Here is a 17,136-nt window from a genome sequence, read left to right as displayed (position 1 = left end):
GCAGATGGAGACAGAAGTAGTGTATGCTACTTTCAGGCATAGCAATAAAACACCAATGCACTTTCTCATCCCCTCCCATTGCCACTGTAGAGGTCACCCACTGAAGATGGTGACATCATTTCATCCTGGATCCCTGAGTCACTCCTTGGAGCAGACACTCCAGGAAAACTTCTCAACCAGCACTGAATATGTTGTGAAACAGAAACCTCTATTATATTAACTCACAGATGTAGAGATTGTCATAGTAATTAGTTGTACTTATCTTGAGTAATTAGAAATTGGTACATTGAAAGGAGCTGTTGCCATTTCAAGACATCAAATGTGTGGTACTGGCTTAGTGGTCATGTTGTGGGCAACAAGGAAATGGGTATTAAGGAGGGCACATACTGCATGGTGCACTGGGTGTTATACACACATAATGAATCATGGAACTTTACATCAAAAACTAGTGATGTACTGTGTGGTGACTAACGTAATATAATAAAAAAATATTATTAAAAACAAAAAAAAAAAGAGGGGCGCCTGGGTGGCACAGCGGTTGGGCGTCTGCCTTCGGCTCAGGGCGTGATCCCGGCGTTACGGGATCGAGCCCCACGTCGGGCTCCTCTGCTGTGGGCCTGCTTCTTCCTCTCCCACTCCCCCTGCTTGTGTTCCCTTTCTCGCTGGCTGTCTCTATCTCTGTCAAATAAGTAAATAAAATCTTTAAAAAAAAAAAAAAAAAAAAAAAAAAAAAAAAAAAAAAAAAAAAAGAAGTCAGTCAAGAGGAGAGCAATTAGACCCCATTGTTCATGGAAGGGGAGTCAAAGTGCAAACATATCCTCTGGCTTCGAATTACTTACATTCCCTCTGCATGCAAATTATAGCCTCCACTTCCCAAGACAACCCCACCTCTGTAAAAGTCTCACCTATTATGGCACCAGACACAGGTTCAAAGTCCAGAATCTCATCCAAGCGTGTGTGACACTCTCCAGATGCTATTTAGCAAGCACAGCTCCACAAGTATAACAATTCTCAATCTGAAGACCTGGGAAACTACAGAGACAAATTACATATCCTCTGTACACCAAAATACAATGGTTTAAGAGGCGTAAGTTAATTATCATAGACTTTTCAATTGAAAAGGAGTGAAATGGAGGTAAACAAGAGTTACCAGTCAATAACAATTCCGAAATCCAGTCAGGCATATACTGATGGTCCCTTGATGATGGCCTACTGCCTAGGAATGCAGCAACAAAAAGCATGTCTATATATCTTAACTCTACCCTCTTAAGCTCATGGTTCCACCCCCTTCATCATCCTTTTCCATAAAAAACTGCTTATGTTTGCAGCTAAGTAGTTTCATCAGCCTGCTTCCTGCAAGTAGTACTTTGGAAGTCCAAAGGCCTCTTTTTATGTTGTACTATCTCTGTCCCTTTTAGTCCAAGCAGGCAGTGTTTCTGCAAGTACACTTCTCTTAAAACTTTGTAGGTATCTTAGGTGTGTCTGGGTGGCACAATCAGTTAACCGTCCAAATCTTGGTTTCAGCTCAGGTCATGCAGGACCTCAGGATCTGCGGTAGAGCCCTGCATCACGCTCAGTGCTCAGAGGGGAGTATGCTTCTCTCTCTAAAAAAAATAAATCTTTAAACAAAACAAAACAAAAAAATAAAACTCTGTAGGTCTCTTACGAATAGTACTGGGGTTCACCCCATTAGACAAAAGCTACACCACAAAATTCACCAAGACAAATCATTCTCAGGGCACTGGGGTGGCACAGTAAGTTGAGCATCCAACTCTTGATTTTGGCTCAGGTCCTATCTCAGGGTTGTGAGATCCAGCCCCACATTCAGCTCTGGGCTGACGTGGAGCCTGCTTAAGATTCTCTCTCTCCCTCTCCCTGTGCCCCTCTCCACTGCATGCTTTCTCGCTCTCTCATGTGAATAAATAAATCTTTAAAAAAACGGTAAGTCATTATCTTTGGCTTCTTGTCCTTGATATTCTTAAAGCCCTGTAGTTGAATAGAAACAATTTGCAGTTCATGTCCTTTAAGATCCTTAAAGATGTTTATCTGTTGGAGATAATAACTCAAATCTTTCTGAAGTCCTTGCAAAGAGTTGTACAATAACACCCTTGTCATCACCTTTATTCCCTATATTCCTGACATTGTCCTGCAGTTGACCTTTGTTCAAAAGCCTTTTCATAATTTTAGCATTGTTTGCCATCTGAAGAAACTGGTATAAAAAAAGTCTTATTTTTGATTCCAGCAAGTCCTAGCTTCATTATATACAAAAGTATTTCTTTTGCTTAACACTCTCATCTTGCATTTTATTACAGGCAGCTAAAAGAAGTCTCTTCAACACTTTGAAATCTCCTTAATTTTGTAGCTTTATTTTCTCATTAGTTCTATTTTTTGCATACCTACAGGTGACAATGTTGCTTAAATTTCTGTCCTTACATAATAAATGTCCCCATTCTTCCAACTTTCAATAACATTATCAATTTCCCTCAGTCCCTGATGAACCACTAACACAAGGTTACCACTAACAGTCTCTTCAAAGGCTACTATACATATTTAACCATTTTCTCAAGGTCCTTCCAGCTTTAGTCTGCCACTCCATCCCAAAGCCATGTTTTAGGTTTTTGTTGTAGCAGCACCTCACTTCCAGGTACTAAAATTGTCCCAATTATCTACTATTGGGAAACAAATCCCAAAACTCAGTGGCTTAAAACAACATTTATTTTGCTCATGAAGCTGCAGCTAGACAGAAGACTGGTATAAAATTAAAACCTAAATAAGTGGATATAACATATTCATTAATTGCAAAACTCAAGATTATTAAGAAGTCAATTTTCCCAAAATTAGTAGAAAGATTCAACACAATCTCTATCAAAATATAACTAGATTTTTGTGTAGAATTGACAAGCTGAGACCAAATCTTATATGGAAATGCATATAAAGCCAAAATAATTATTTTAAAAAACAGGCAGCAACACTGATTTCAAAACCTGCTATAAAGCTACTTTAATCAAGACAATGTGTTCTTCACATAAGAGATACAGAAACATATCTATAATAAATAAATATTAGAACATAGATCATAATAAATAGGTAAAATAATAAAAACAACAGAACATAATAAAGAGTTCAAACCCACACATCATGGTCAAATGACTTTTAACAAAGGTATCAAGTTAATTCACTGGGTTCAAGAATTGTCTTTTCAACAAATACTGCTGAAGCAATTAGATACCTATGTTTAAAAAAATTTTTTTTCACCTTATGTGGTACAAAACAAATAAAAGCTAGAAATAAATCATAGACCTAAATGTAAGAACTAAAAATACAAAACTTCTAGAAGTAATCACAGAGGAAACTGTGACTACATCATTAATTTTTCTGAAAAGATAAATTAGGTTTGATCAAATTAGACCTTTTGTTCTTCAAAGACACCATTAAAAAACTGAAAGGACACTATGGTCTGAGGAAAAACAGTCAAGTTTTGCTATAACAACTGTTATGAAAAGGCAAATTTGTTCCTGTATTATATATTAGGGAACAATTTAAGCATGATATAAATTTCAGAGATTGATGTGTGACTGCGTCCACAAGAAACCTTAGGTGAATGCACAAAACTGTACCCATCTGAACTGAGCCACATAGGTATACACAGAATGAACACACACATATTGAAAAACCTACCAGTTACTTTGATTCACAGTATTATTTTTCATGTTTTGCTATTCTTTTACATTTGTGGAAATTTTATATATAACGAATATATAAAATATGCATAATGAATACGTGTGTGTGTGTGTGTGAATATACATATATATTCAACATCCCAAACAAGTCTCAGATTCAAAAATGCTGAGCAGTGTGGGGCACCTGGGTGGCTCAGTCAGTTTAATTTCCAGCTCTTGATTTCAGCTCAGGTCTTGATGTCAGGGTTATAAGTTCAAGGCAGGCATTAAGCCCCATGCATATACCAAGCATTGCATATAAAAGGAAAGCTTTAAGTATTATAGAAGCCTGAAATAACAAAGCATTTTAAAAGAAAACAGAGTGGTACCTCCTCAGCAACAGGCATAAAGGAATATACACTGCAGACCATCAGAAATACAATGAAAAAATACAAGAAATTCCTATGGCTTGAGGAACTTCAAGTGCTACAAAATCAAGAAGGCAGCCTAAAGAAATAGAAACAATGGTAAAATTACTGAAAATACGGGTTGAAGACCAAACAGTGAAAAAAATCAGGAACTCTTCCCACAAAGAGAAAGCACTATCTATATACAAAAGCCTTAAATATAAATCACCAAATCCTGCAGAAATGGTTTCTTAATGCTAGTATTGGCTAGTTTGGTGGTTTCAAACAGTGCTGGAGCTATAGGGAAGGAAACAGAAGTCTAGAATGACAGCTTTTTTCTGTCAGGATTTGGAAGGTATAATTACGCTGTATTTTGTCTTCCATTAATGCTATTAAAAATCATCTAACAGTGTAGCTGTCCTTGTTGGAAGGTAGTCTTTTTCCTCACCAGCTGCTTTCAAGATATTCTGTCTTTGAGGCTCTGCCATTTTATTATACTGGGTCTATACATGGATTTCATATTATGTTTCCTACTTGGAAACTGTTGGACTTCTTGAATTTGTTTGGACTTACTGTTTCACTCATATTTTCTATTTCTTTCCCTTGTGCATTCTGGACAACTTATTCTGATGTAGATTTCATTTCAAAAATCTCTCTTCACGTGTGTCTAATATGCTGCTAGATGCACTTACTGAGTTTTCAGCAGATGGCAGAAATGGATGGAAAACTGGAACTAGAGAACTGTAAAACTAGAAAAAGTAGCAATGTCAGAATCTGAGTCACACCTACAAAGAGAATTCACGCATCAATTTGTCATGGTCCCTGTCAATATGGATTCTCCCAGGAGAAAACTATAAGGCAAAAGTGAATGCAACATTTAAGTGCATGTAGTTTTTTGGGAGTGTGATTTCAAGAAAGACTGGTAGGGAAGTAGGAAAGTGAGACAGGAAAGGAAGGAAGCTAATAAAGGGTTTATTATCATGCAAGTTACTATTGTAGGCAACTTAACTCTTTTGAGGAACTCCAGAAGAATAGTGTTTCTCCAACTTTAGAGTGCATAAATATCACCCATTTAAGCATATATTCTTGGTCCCCATTCCCAGAGATTCTGACTCAGTAGTTTGGGGGGGGGGTTCTAAGAATCTGCACCTCTAACTAAATCCTGTGCAATGGTATCATTAATGTTCAGGTCTGTGGATCACACCTTGAGTACAAAGCGGTGCAGAAAATGCTTTGAGGAAGTTATCATGCACAAGAGGCAAGGGAACTGCAATATTTACTCACCAACTCCCATCATTCATTATTTTAAAAGACTTCCCTCAAACAGCAAACAGCATTAATTCCCTGGTACTTCCTGCCTGCCTGCACACAGGCAGAGCAGGTGTCTACAGCCAAGAGAAACCTCTCAGGAAGTAAGTCACAGGCACTGTCAGCTGTGTTGTATTGAAATGGAAAGTGCCAAGGAAATGTGAGCAGAGCAAGGACTGCATTTGGTGCACTGCTATGTATGGTGTCATGGGGAAAAATAAACATTAACCAAGAAATTACACAAATAAATTACAATTATGGTTAATTGCTATAAAAGAAAATTACATGAGACTATCCCTAAAGATAGCTTCCTACTATTACAGATGGCAAGTTACTAGAGTAATTAATTCTGAGCAAAATAAAGCACTGTTCCACAAATCCGTTAAATACCAACTCCAGATCAGTTATCAAATACATCAGCCGTTATTGACTGTACATTATCTTATTTGCAGTTACTGCGATTGATAGTTTACATTACAAATTGTGTGCATAAATATTAAGCTTTCCATTTTGTTTCATTTGGATAAACCCCAGCTAAAATTTATTTTGTTTTATACATCTTAAGTTGTGAATATGGAGAGAAAGCTGTTTAACTTCAGGGTTTTTTTCCATTAAATGGTTTCACCAAAGGAAAACCTAAACCATATTGTATTTTGAGAAGTATGCTACAATCTATTCTACTATGTAAGAGATGTCTTTTTGATTTTGTAAATCTATACTCACTTTCCTCTCCAATATTTTTATCTTCTTAAAGCACCTAAAAAGTTAGCAACTGCAAAGTTAGGGAACAGTCCACAAAACTACCCTTATTTCAGGGGTTTCAAGAGCACCCTCAAATTCAATAATTTGCTTTATAAGGACTCAGAACTCATTGAAAGCTGTTATACTCACAATTACGGTTTATTACAGGAAAAGAATACAGATTAAAATCAGCCTAGGGAAGAAAGATACAGGACAGACTCAAGGAAAGTAATAAATGCGGAGCTTCCAGTAGTCCTCTTCTGTGGAGTCATGTTTCCTGGTATTAATATGCGACAACACACAGAATATTGCCAACCATGGAAGCTCACCCAAACCTTAGTGTCCAGAGTCTTTACTGGGGCTCCATCATAGTGGCATGGTTGACTGCCCACATGCTGACCTCAGTTTCTAAAAGTTTTAAGAAGTTGAGCTGATACAGCTTAACCCCAAGTTTCATTCTAAATCACATTATTTCTATCTAGCTTGGCCCAAAGTCCCCAGGCTAACAAAGACATTTCTATCAGACATGAACAACACTGCAATGATTTAGAGATTATATCCCAAAAGCCAAGGGCAAAGGGCAGATATCTTTTTGGGCAAGTTTACATTCTTTCCTACACTGCACTTTATCCTGTGTGGTCGCTGCACTAAAAAGCGCTGACATTCTTTTTACCTTACTGAGCTTAATTGTCACATTATGATATTGATAAAAATATAATTACACATAGATTTTTGTAATGAATGTGCTTTCAGTACTAGTAGGCTTTAATATTTGGGGGGAAAATCCATTTATTTGATATTTGAAACCAACCTAAGATTCACAGCTCACCAGTAAAGGGTCTTCTTTTTCTATATATTGATCTTCATTGCTATGTCACATTTTGCAAAATAATGCTCAGGATAGTCAATCCACGATGGAATACCTTTTGTTTAATATCACAATGAAAATCGAGCCTTTTGAAAAACTATCAATGTACATCAAATAATTATATTCCCTTTTCATGAGATGATTACTATACTTTCAGAAAATTACTTAGAAATTCTTTGAGCTTTCTGAGTCCAGAAAAATAACTTCCTAAAACTAGCTAAAAACTTAAGATTGCTACTTTTTAAACATCAGCTGTTGGTGTTTCTAAATCATTACGCTTCAGATCTCCCCTGCAGCACAAACTATTGAATGATATGTGTGCATGTAACAATGCAATATCTCATCATCCTTTTCTTTAAAGGCACAGAAACTCCTACCAACTATATTTTTGGTTCAATTATATGTCAGAATGCCCTCTGCTGTGCAATCTGTTATACATCCATACAAATAGTCAATTCCAGAGTATGAACATTTAAAATCTTGAAACAAAAAATAAAAGTTATTTTGGAAACAAAGCCTATATTTTATAGATGAGAAACTAAAATTTTTGAAAAGAATCTCAGCAAGATTAAAATTAGTGAATATAAATCATTTTTCCCATGCTGAACATCTCTTTTATAAAAGCATAGAAATATTTTTTTATATCTTGAAGAGAAAAACATTTTCCTTTGAATTAATAGAAGCTCCAACAAAAAACATTATCCAAACAAAACAGAAAATATATTTTATCTAAAAATGCCAGAATTTTTTAATGAGGGTATAATATTTAATATAAGTGGCTAATAGTGCTCACTTTGGCAGCATATTAAAACTGGAACGATACAGAGATTAGCATGGCCCCTGCACCAAGATGACATGCAAATTCATAACATAAGTAGCTAACAAAATTCTTATAAGATTATAAAACATACTTGGTATTATTTAGCATTATTTTCTGTCTTAAAATCATGGAGGAGAACATTTTTGGTAACAGAGGTAGCTGCGCTAAATTTTAAAATAAAGAAAACATGGAAGGAAGCAATTAAACATAGTAGTAAATAAACAGTAAATTTACATATATATTTTCTAAAAACTTGAAGATATACTATGTATAGATCTTGAAGCTATATCTATATATATGTTTAAAAAATCTATGTAAAATTAAATGTATACATTAATATTTAAATGTTTTAAAACAAGCCATAAATATATCCTGTAAATACTTTCACCTTGTGCTTAGCTACATATTCTCATTCCTTAATCTAATGAAATTCTGAACACTAAATGAAATGCTAAATCTTAGGCTGAGATTTTAGAATATTAGTTGTTCTTAAGGATTTCCTGCCCTCCAGTGGTATCTGCCTTAATATTTTCACTGCACCTTCCAATATTACAAAGAGGAGACACATCACTTCTACATTTACATTCTGAAATTATATCACACTGTATGGCAGCATCTAATTTTTCTTCCGTTATAGGTTCACTGTCTGTTTGTACCCATGCATCACATCTTGCAACCTGTGGAATGTAGTTATTACTGGTTTTGTTTTGTAATATGTATGCTGAATTACACTGACACTGTAGAAATTTATCTGTATTATTTTTCATTGAGAACTGGTGAAGATTCTCACTTTGTTTATGAATTTTGGCATTGTTCTTAATAATCCTACCACATGAAAGTTTTGGCATCCTTTCTAGATAAAAATTATTGGTTGTTTCTTTGATTCTGATGGATTTCCTATTTGATTCTTCAATTTGCTGCAATATTTGCTCTTCATCTTCAGATAGCTAAAAGAAATTTAGTACTTTTGCTGTAAATTTTTGCTTAAATTTACAAAAATCATTCCATCACTTCATAGCATTCTCAAAACTCATACTATAGAAAATTTCAAAATACAGAAGATACTTGGCAGGTTGCAATTCAAAACTGGTATACCAGCAAACAGTCTTCAAACAGTAACCTACTGCCTCTGGAGATCCCTCAAAAAATTAAAAACAGAACTACCATATGATCCAGTAGTTCCACTACTGGGCATTTAACCAAAGAATATAAAAGCACTAATTCAAAAAGTTATGTGCACCCCTATGTTTATTGCAGCATTATTTACAATAGCCAAATTATGGAAGCAGTCTGAGTGTCCACACAGATGAGTGCATAAAGATTTTATATATATATATATATATATATATTTTATATATATATATATATATAATGGAATATTAGCCATAAAAATAATTAAACCTTGCCATTTACAACAACATGGACTGACCTAGAGACTATAATGATAAGTGAAATAAATCAGTCAGAAAAAGACAAATACCATATGATTTCACTCATATGTGAAATTTAGGAAACAAAAGAACAAATAGAAGAGACAAACCAAAAAACAGACTTTTAATTATAGAGGGGAGGTGGGTTGGGGGAATGAGTGAAATACGTGAAGGGGATTAAGAGTACAATTATCATGATGAGCACTGAGTAAGGCATAGAATTACTGAATCACTATACTGTACCTCTGAAAGTAATATAACACTATGTTAATTACACTGGCATTAAAAAAATTTTAAAGTAATAATAATAATGATGATAATCTATCACTTCCAGGAGGTTTATGGACTTTTAAAATAGCAAGAACAATAATAATAATTCTTGTATTAAAAATGCTAAAGAGGGGAGCCTGGATGGCACAGTCTGTTAAGTGTCTGCCTTTGGCTGAGGTCATGATCCCAGAGTCTTGGGACAGAGCCCCATGTAGGGTTCCCTGCTCAGTGAAGAGGCTGCTTTTCCCTCTCCCTCAGCAGCTCCCCCTGCTTATGAGCTCTCGCTCTGTCAAATTAAAAAAAAAAAAAATCTTAAAAATGCAAACAAGCTAAAAAAGAAAGAAATTGTGTCTCTTATCAGTCCTAATAATAACAGGCCACATCATCTCCCTGCCCTTTCACAAAGGTATTAATAAACAAATTATTCACTCATTGACTTACTAAGTCAAAAAATATCTATACTGTAGCTTTTATGGGTCCAGTCTCATGAAAGGTATTAATTTAAGGAGAGTATCAGCTAACAGGAAATCAAACAGACAAAAAAAAGTTAAATAAGAATAAATATCTCAGGGAACCTGGGTGGACTATTCTGTTAAGCACCTGACTCTTGATCTCAGCTCAGGTCTTGATCTCAGGGTTGTGAGTTCAAGCCCTGTGTTCTGCCTACTTTAAAAAAAAAAAAAAGAGTAAGATTTAAAAAAAAGAATAAGTATCTCAACTGTTTTCTAAAAAGTCAAATTTTAAAAACTTTTAATAGGTGTAGATTTCAGTTTGCTAGCTTGAATGTTTCAACTTCATGAAAATTTATTGTTTAATTACTGAACTAACCAAAACATTTTTTTAACAAAAATTCTATTTAGTACTGATTATTCCAGCTTAAAGAAAAAAAAAAAGGCAGAGTTAACATAACCACAGAATGCGGTACAGGCCTCACTGGATTGGCACTAAAATAGAAAAAAGTAAGCCCAAGAAATAGTACTGAGACTGGCTGGGCACACATTAAAGAAAACAAGCTCACTATAAAGAAACTATTCCTTTAGCATCTGCAATGTGAGTGAAGCAGACATGGTTGGCGCCCTATTAAAGCACATTCTCATGGGTGGAAATATTAACTGAATAATCATATACACATATATAATTACAAACTGAGAAGAGCATTATAAAGAACAAGTATTAAACACTTTTAAGTATAACTAAGAGACTTTATTTTTTTTTTAATTTTATTTTATTTGAGAGAGAGAGAGAAGAGAAAGCAGCAGGGGGAGGGGCACAGGGAGAAGCAGACTCCATGCTGAGCAGGGAGCCCAATGCGGGAATCAATCCCAGGACCCTGAAATCATGATCTGAGACGAAGGCAGACGTTTAACTGACTGAGCCACCCAGGTGGCCCATTAAGGGACCTAACTGAGGAGGCAGAGAGGGGCTTTTATTAGAAGTCACATATCTGAACTGAGACTTAGAGGATGAGTAAGAGTAAGGCAGAGGAAACAGGATATATAAAGGTCCTGAAGCACAAAAGAGACTGATAAGCTAAGGAAAGCAAAAAGACAGTACATGTGGAATGTGGTGTAAAAGGGAGAATACTAGAAGCTGGACATGTAGCCAAATGCCAGGTTACACATGGTCTATAGCCACCGTTCGTCGTTTAGATTCTAAAGTAAAACATACATCCACTGAATAGTTGGACACAGAAATAACATGATTCAATTTAGGTTTTCAAAAGATGTTGACTGCAAACAAAAGAAAGTGGAGCAAGGGTGGAAGTGGAGAGATCTCCCAGGAGACAACCACAACAGTGCAAGAACAATATATCAGTACTTTAGACTAGTGTGCTGACAGCAGAAGTTGAGAGAAGTAGATGAATATGCAATTTATTTTGGAGGTAGAACTGATTGGATAAAGTGATGGAATGAATGTGTTTAAGAAAACTGATAAGCTAGAAAGAAATGGCAAAGTTAACTAAATTTCTGGCATGAGCAACTGAGTGGATAAAAAAGGTATCTAGTAATACAGGAATTATCAGGAAACTGATTTGGGGCAAAAACCAGGGAGTGTTCAGTTTAAGTATGAAGAAAAGGAGATTTCTGTGAAATATCCAAGAAGATATATCAAACAGGAAACTGGACATCAAAATAAGAATGTAGGCTAATGTGATAAAGTTGAAAACTGTCCTGAGTCAGATAGCATATGTCAATGGGATATAGAACACCACCTAGAGTTTAGAGTGTAAGTTAAGAGAAGAAAAGAGTCCTGTAGCAAACCCTAAACACTACATTTATACAGGGGGAGGGATGGAAGAGAGTCAGCAAAGGTGTAAAGTAGAATTCAAAGAGGTATGAAGGAAACCAAGATACTGTGCTATCACAAAAGCAAAAAGAAGAAAATAAATCACTTCTACCAGTATTGTTAGTTCTCATAAATAAAAACTGAAAAGTGACCTATGAATTTGGCAACATAGAGGTCACTGGTATTCTTCCTTAGCAAGGGCAGTTTGGATGGTGAGCCAGAGACCAAAAAAAAAAAAAAAAAAAGATGGAAGATTTAATGAAGAATTCCACTGAAACACGTGATTTATGAGAAATGCAGCACTCCTACTCAGGACATAACATGTCACTCCAATTATTCATATTACATTACTCAACATTTTATAGTTTTCTTCATATATGTCTTCAGACTTTACTATATATTCTTAGTTGTTTTAGGTTTTAAACTATTGTGAGCAGGAACTTGTAAAAAGCATTTCAAAAGAAATACAACTTTATCATATACACACACATTATCTTGATAAGGGTGGCTCTTGTAAATAACAATGAACACATCGTTTTTATAAATGTGAATGAATGATACTCATTTACATTTCAATTTTGCATTTCTGTTTATAAGTTTCTTACACTTTAAATATTTTCTTTACATTTATTTTCACCACTTATTGACAATTATATGTAAAGCAAAACTATGAGCAATACAAGTAATTCCAAATTAGTAGAGCATAAATTAATAAGCGAAAAGTAACTTACCATCTCTGAACTAGAACTGAAGCAACTATCTGTTGGCCTTGGGGAGTAACTGGTAGACTGACTACTCTGTGAAGAGTCAAGATCTGAAAATAAAGGTTTAACTGATGAAGAATGGTATTTGTTAATGCTCCACAATATATATACTCAGGCAGATGTTTGCTGGTAAAATAAATTTAGTTGACATTCTCTAGAGCACTTTAAAGTGTGCAAAAACTAGTTAAAATCTTGTATACTTGGCAGCTTGCATTTCTGACAGGGTATTATGGGTTTATTCTACACTTAAAACATTTGTATCTATAAGTAAAATAAGAGTATACAACATAAGGGAAGAAAGAATAAAGAAACTGGATTTTTTTTCCCAACAGACAAACCATTTTTTAAGAACAAATAATTTAAAGTGTCAACTGCAGGAAGGAGAAATAAGCCAAGTTTATTAAGTCACAAGGGGTGAGATATTTGCTAATCCAGTAAATGAAGATTCATTGTACAATCAAAATTGTATGAAAAAATCAGGACTAATGCTCTCTGTACCAGAATCTAACCATCAGTCAGCTGAGAGGCAGAGAGAACTTAGCTGAACTCCAATACCCTTAGTTCATCATTCTAGAAGTAAATACACCTATAGTTCAGGTTCTCCCTGATAGCAAAAAGCAGAGTACAGAAAAGTAAATGGTAGGATTTTACTAACACCATAATCTAAGAGCATTCCCCCTAGTAAGGTTTATTTACTTCACAGGTACAGTAAACCCAGAGTCATTAGAACAGAAGACAAATGTCTGTTGAATTAATATCTTACCTATAGCAGTGTAAGAAAAGATACGCAGATCGAAATGTCAATTCAGTTCAACACTAACCGAGTAATTAATTTATGTAAGGCACTGTAATAGTAGGGAAACATGGCATGCCTACAATGCTCAAAGTGTTCAGAATCTTTTAATGGAGAAAGACAAACATGTAAAAGAAAAAGTCACAAAATTAGGTGCAGCAACAGAAGTCACAGAAGGTACAAAAGTAACAGAGAACTAAGTGTGGTAAGCTCAGAGAAAGAGAGAGTTGAGAAGAGCTGCTAAGAAAGCACAGCAGGGGCACCTGGGTGGCACAGTGGTTAAGCGTCTGCCTTCGGCTCAGGGCATGATCCCAGCGTTATGGGATCGAGCCCCACAGCAGGTTCCTCCGCTAGGAGCCTGCTTCTTCCTCTCCCACTCCCCCTGCTTGTGTTCCCTCTCTCACTGGCTGTCTCTATCTCTGTCAAATAAATAAATAAAATCTTTAAAAAAGAAAAAAAAAAAAAGAAAGCACAGCATAGGGGTGGCCTGGGTGGCTCAGTTGGTAAGGCATCCAACTCTTGATTTCGGCTCAGGTCCTGATCTCTCAGGGTCATGGGACTGAAACCCATGGCTCTGTGCTCAACATGGAGTCTGCTTGTCCCTCTCCCGCTGCTCCTCCCTTCACTCATGCTTTCTCTCTCAAATACATAAATAAATAAATGAAAAAAAATTTAAAAAGAAAAGAAAAAGCACGCATAAAGAATAGGTTTTGAAAGATGAATAAACATTTTCCAGAGAGAAAAGATGAAAAAGGGGTAGAAAAAAAATGGGATAGAAGAAAAAGAAAATGTAAGGATACACTTTAAAATTAAAGGAATTTGCAAAAATGATTATCTATAAACACATCTAACTGAAGACAGATTAAAGAAGGGTGAGACTGGACAAAAGCAGGTTAGAAAATTAACTCAATAAACTCGTTATGAAGTGATGAGGACCTGCAATAAAGCAATGAAATTGGGGTGGAGAAGAGGCAAGGAATACAAATTTCGAGAAATCTTTCAAATAGCCTCAATTTTTACATTATACAGCTTTAAAATTCTTTGTGAATCTGGTATATGACATTAATACCAAAACATCAGAAAGACTGCACAGACACATACCTACACACATACTCTAAAGGCAAACCTCACATTATCAATGTAAAAATCTTATATAAATACTAAAATTACAAATTTTAAATTAAAACAGGATATAGTAAAATAGAATAGTAAGCAAAATTATAATACATCATAAATTGGTAGGATGTATTATAAAAACGCTAGGATGGTCCATATTACAAAGTCCATTAGTAAAATTCACCATTTTAAAAAGATCTGTACCACCATGAGGTATCACACCTCACACCCATTAGAATGGCCAACCTATAAAAATTTAAAAACCCAAAAAATAGTAAGTGTTGGCAAAGATGTAGAGAAATTAAAACCCTTGTGCACTATTAGTGGGAACGTAAAATGATGTAGCTGCTACAGAAAACAGCATGAAAAGTTCCTCAGAATGTTAAAACCAGAGGTAACATATGATCCAGCTACCCCATTTCTGGGTATATATCCAAAAGAACTGAAAACAGTAGCTTGAAGAGATACTTGTACACTCATGTTCATTGCAGTTATGATTCACAATAGCCAAAAGGTGGAAGCAACCTAGATGTCTCCATACAAATGGATACAGAAAATGTGGTTACAAACACAATGGCATAATATTCAGCATTAAAAGAGAAGGAAATCCTGCCATATAGTATTACATGAATGAACCTTGAGGATATTATGCTAAGTGAAATAAGCCAGTGACAAAAAGACAAATATTGCACAATTCCACCTATATATCTAAAATATTCAAATTCATAGGAACAGAAAGTTAAATGGTGGTTGCCAGGGGCTGTGGGGAAAGGGGAGGGAAGGTGTACTGTACACTTGAAAATTGCTGGGAAGGTGAATTTTATGTTACGTGGTTTTTTGCCACAATAAAAAAAAAAGACCTATGAAGAAAAGTTAATAATCATTTTTAGAGATGCCAAGAATTACTCTTCCCCAAATTACTTATTCCTCCCAAATCATTTCCTTAAAAAATTCTCAATAAAATAATCAATGCACATGTGCCTAAGCTCAAAATCCAAAATCCTACTTAATGCAAAGAAAATTGGATACATATTCACACTAAAACAGCAACAAAACAACAAAAGTACCTACAGATAAATCTAACAAGACACATGCAGAATCTACTTAAGAAAAACTTTAAAGTGCTTAAACGTGGTTTAAACAAATATTAAAAATACAAAATTAGAATGAATTAATTGAAGAACATCCCTTGTTCTTAAGATAGGCTAATTAACATCCTTAGGTTGAAGATTCACACTACGTTAATATGTACACTTAACATTTTCCTAATAAAAATTAAAACATTTCTCTGGAGTTAAACAAGTTGATTTTAAAGTTTATATGAAAAAATAATTAAAAATAGCCAGAAAAGGGGCTCCTGGGTGGCACAGCGATTAAGCGTCTGCCTTCGGCTCAGGGCGTGATCCCGGCATTATGGGATCGAGCCCCACATCAGGCTCTTCTGCTATGAGCCTGCTTCTTCCTCTCCCATTCCCCTGCTTGTGTTCCCTCTCTCGTTGGCTGTCTCTATCTCTGTCGAATAAATAAATAAAATCTTTAAAAAAAAAAATAGCCAGAAAAACTTTTTTTAAAAAGTGTAAAGGGAGGTGTAACTCTTCTAGAAATTAAACACACTATAAAATCATCATAATAAAAATAGTATGCTATTAGCCCATGAAGATTAGGAAAGAGCAATGAAAAGTACAGAAATCCCTGAAACAGACCCCAGTATACATAGAAAGTTACTATATAAAAAAGGTGGTATCACAAGTACTTAGGGAACAGATGCATTTTAAAAACCTGAATAGATACGTATCTTGCACCTTAATTTAGGATAAATTCCAAAAGGATTAAAGACCTAAATGTAAAAACATAAAATTGTGCTAATACTAGAAGAAAATATAAGTGAATTAATTTATTATCTGGGAGTGTAAAGCCTTTCTAATTAAATCTAAAAGTATAAAGGAAGCGATTGATAAAATTAAGTACATAAAAAAAGTTAAGCCTTTTGCAAAAGCAGGAAACACCATAAGCAAAGTAAAAACAACCCAAAAACCAATAATAAATTAGGAGAAAATACTTGTGATATATTACAAAATATTTGTGATAATAGTTACCTCTAGGGGGCAGGATAGGAAATGCAATTGAGAAGAGCTTCAAAAGTACTGAGTATACATTATTTTTAAGCTACAAACTACATACAAAGGTATCAGTTTTATTATTCACTGAACTGTATATATACATTGTATATACTCATGTATATTTTATAAAGGGTAAGAGAAATTTTAAAGAGTCAGTTGCACTGCTAGTATTTCTAAAATATCTATGAAATATTTGCTGGCAAAAATCTGAAAACAACAACAACAACAAAGAAAAAAACAACCCCACAAAACATGACTGATTTTCATTTAAATGTTAGGTTTTTGTTTTGTTTTGTTTTTTAAAGAATAAAATTCATTGTAGTTACACTGACAGATATTCTTAGCAGATGTTGGTCTGTCTTTTAAAGAACAGGTTCCTCCTTCTTCCATCAGAATCTAGAAGAAAAACAAAATTTTAACAACTTCCAAGTATGAACAGTTAATACCCATTAATATCTCCCTTTTAATCTCACCAATTCATTTTATAGTACTTTTCCTTTATATTACTTTAATTCAACAAAGATGATCTTAAAACTACAAAGAAAAATTTGCCT

At 34.8% G+C, this 17,136-nt stretch overlaps 1 protein-coding gene and 1 non-coding gene across 2 annotated transcripts in view; one reads left to right on the top strand and one right to left on the bottom strand.

Moving 5' to 3' along the window:
* Window positions 1-7,770: 7,770 nt before the first annotated feature.
* On the top strand, window positions 7,771-7,875 carry LOC117796898. The gene has a single exon (XR_004621594.1). It is a non-coding gene; the product is annotated as a U6 spliceosomal RNA (small nuclear RNA).
* Window positions 7,876-8,282: 407 nt separating this feature from the next.
* The window catches only part of C16H12orf40 (chromosome 16 C12orf40 homolog), a 60,793-nt gene continuing 51,939 nt past the window's right edge, over window positions 8,283-17,136 (bottom strand). Inside the window, 3 exon segments of the mRNA XM_034646025.1 lie at window positions 8,283-8,750; window positions 12,521-12,603; window positions 16,915-16,978. Coding sequence (XP_034501916.1) covers window positions 8,283-8,750; window positions 12,521-12,603; window positions 16,915-16,978 — 615 coding nt within the window.

Source organism: Ailuropoda melanoleuca, chromosome 16 (assembly GCF_002007445.2).
Source record: "Ailuropoda melanoleuca isolate Jingjing chromosome 16, ASM200744v2, whole genome shotgun sequence".
Classification (NCBI taxonomy): Eukaryota; Metazoa; Chordata; class Mammalia; order Carnivora; family Ursidae; genus Ailuropoda; species Ailuropoda melanoleuca.
This window is presented reverse-complemented; position numbering and strand designations above follow the sequence as displayed.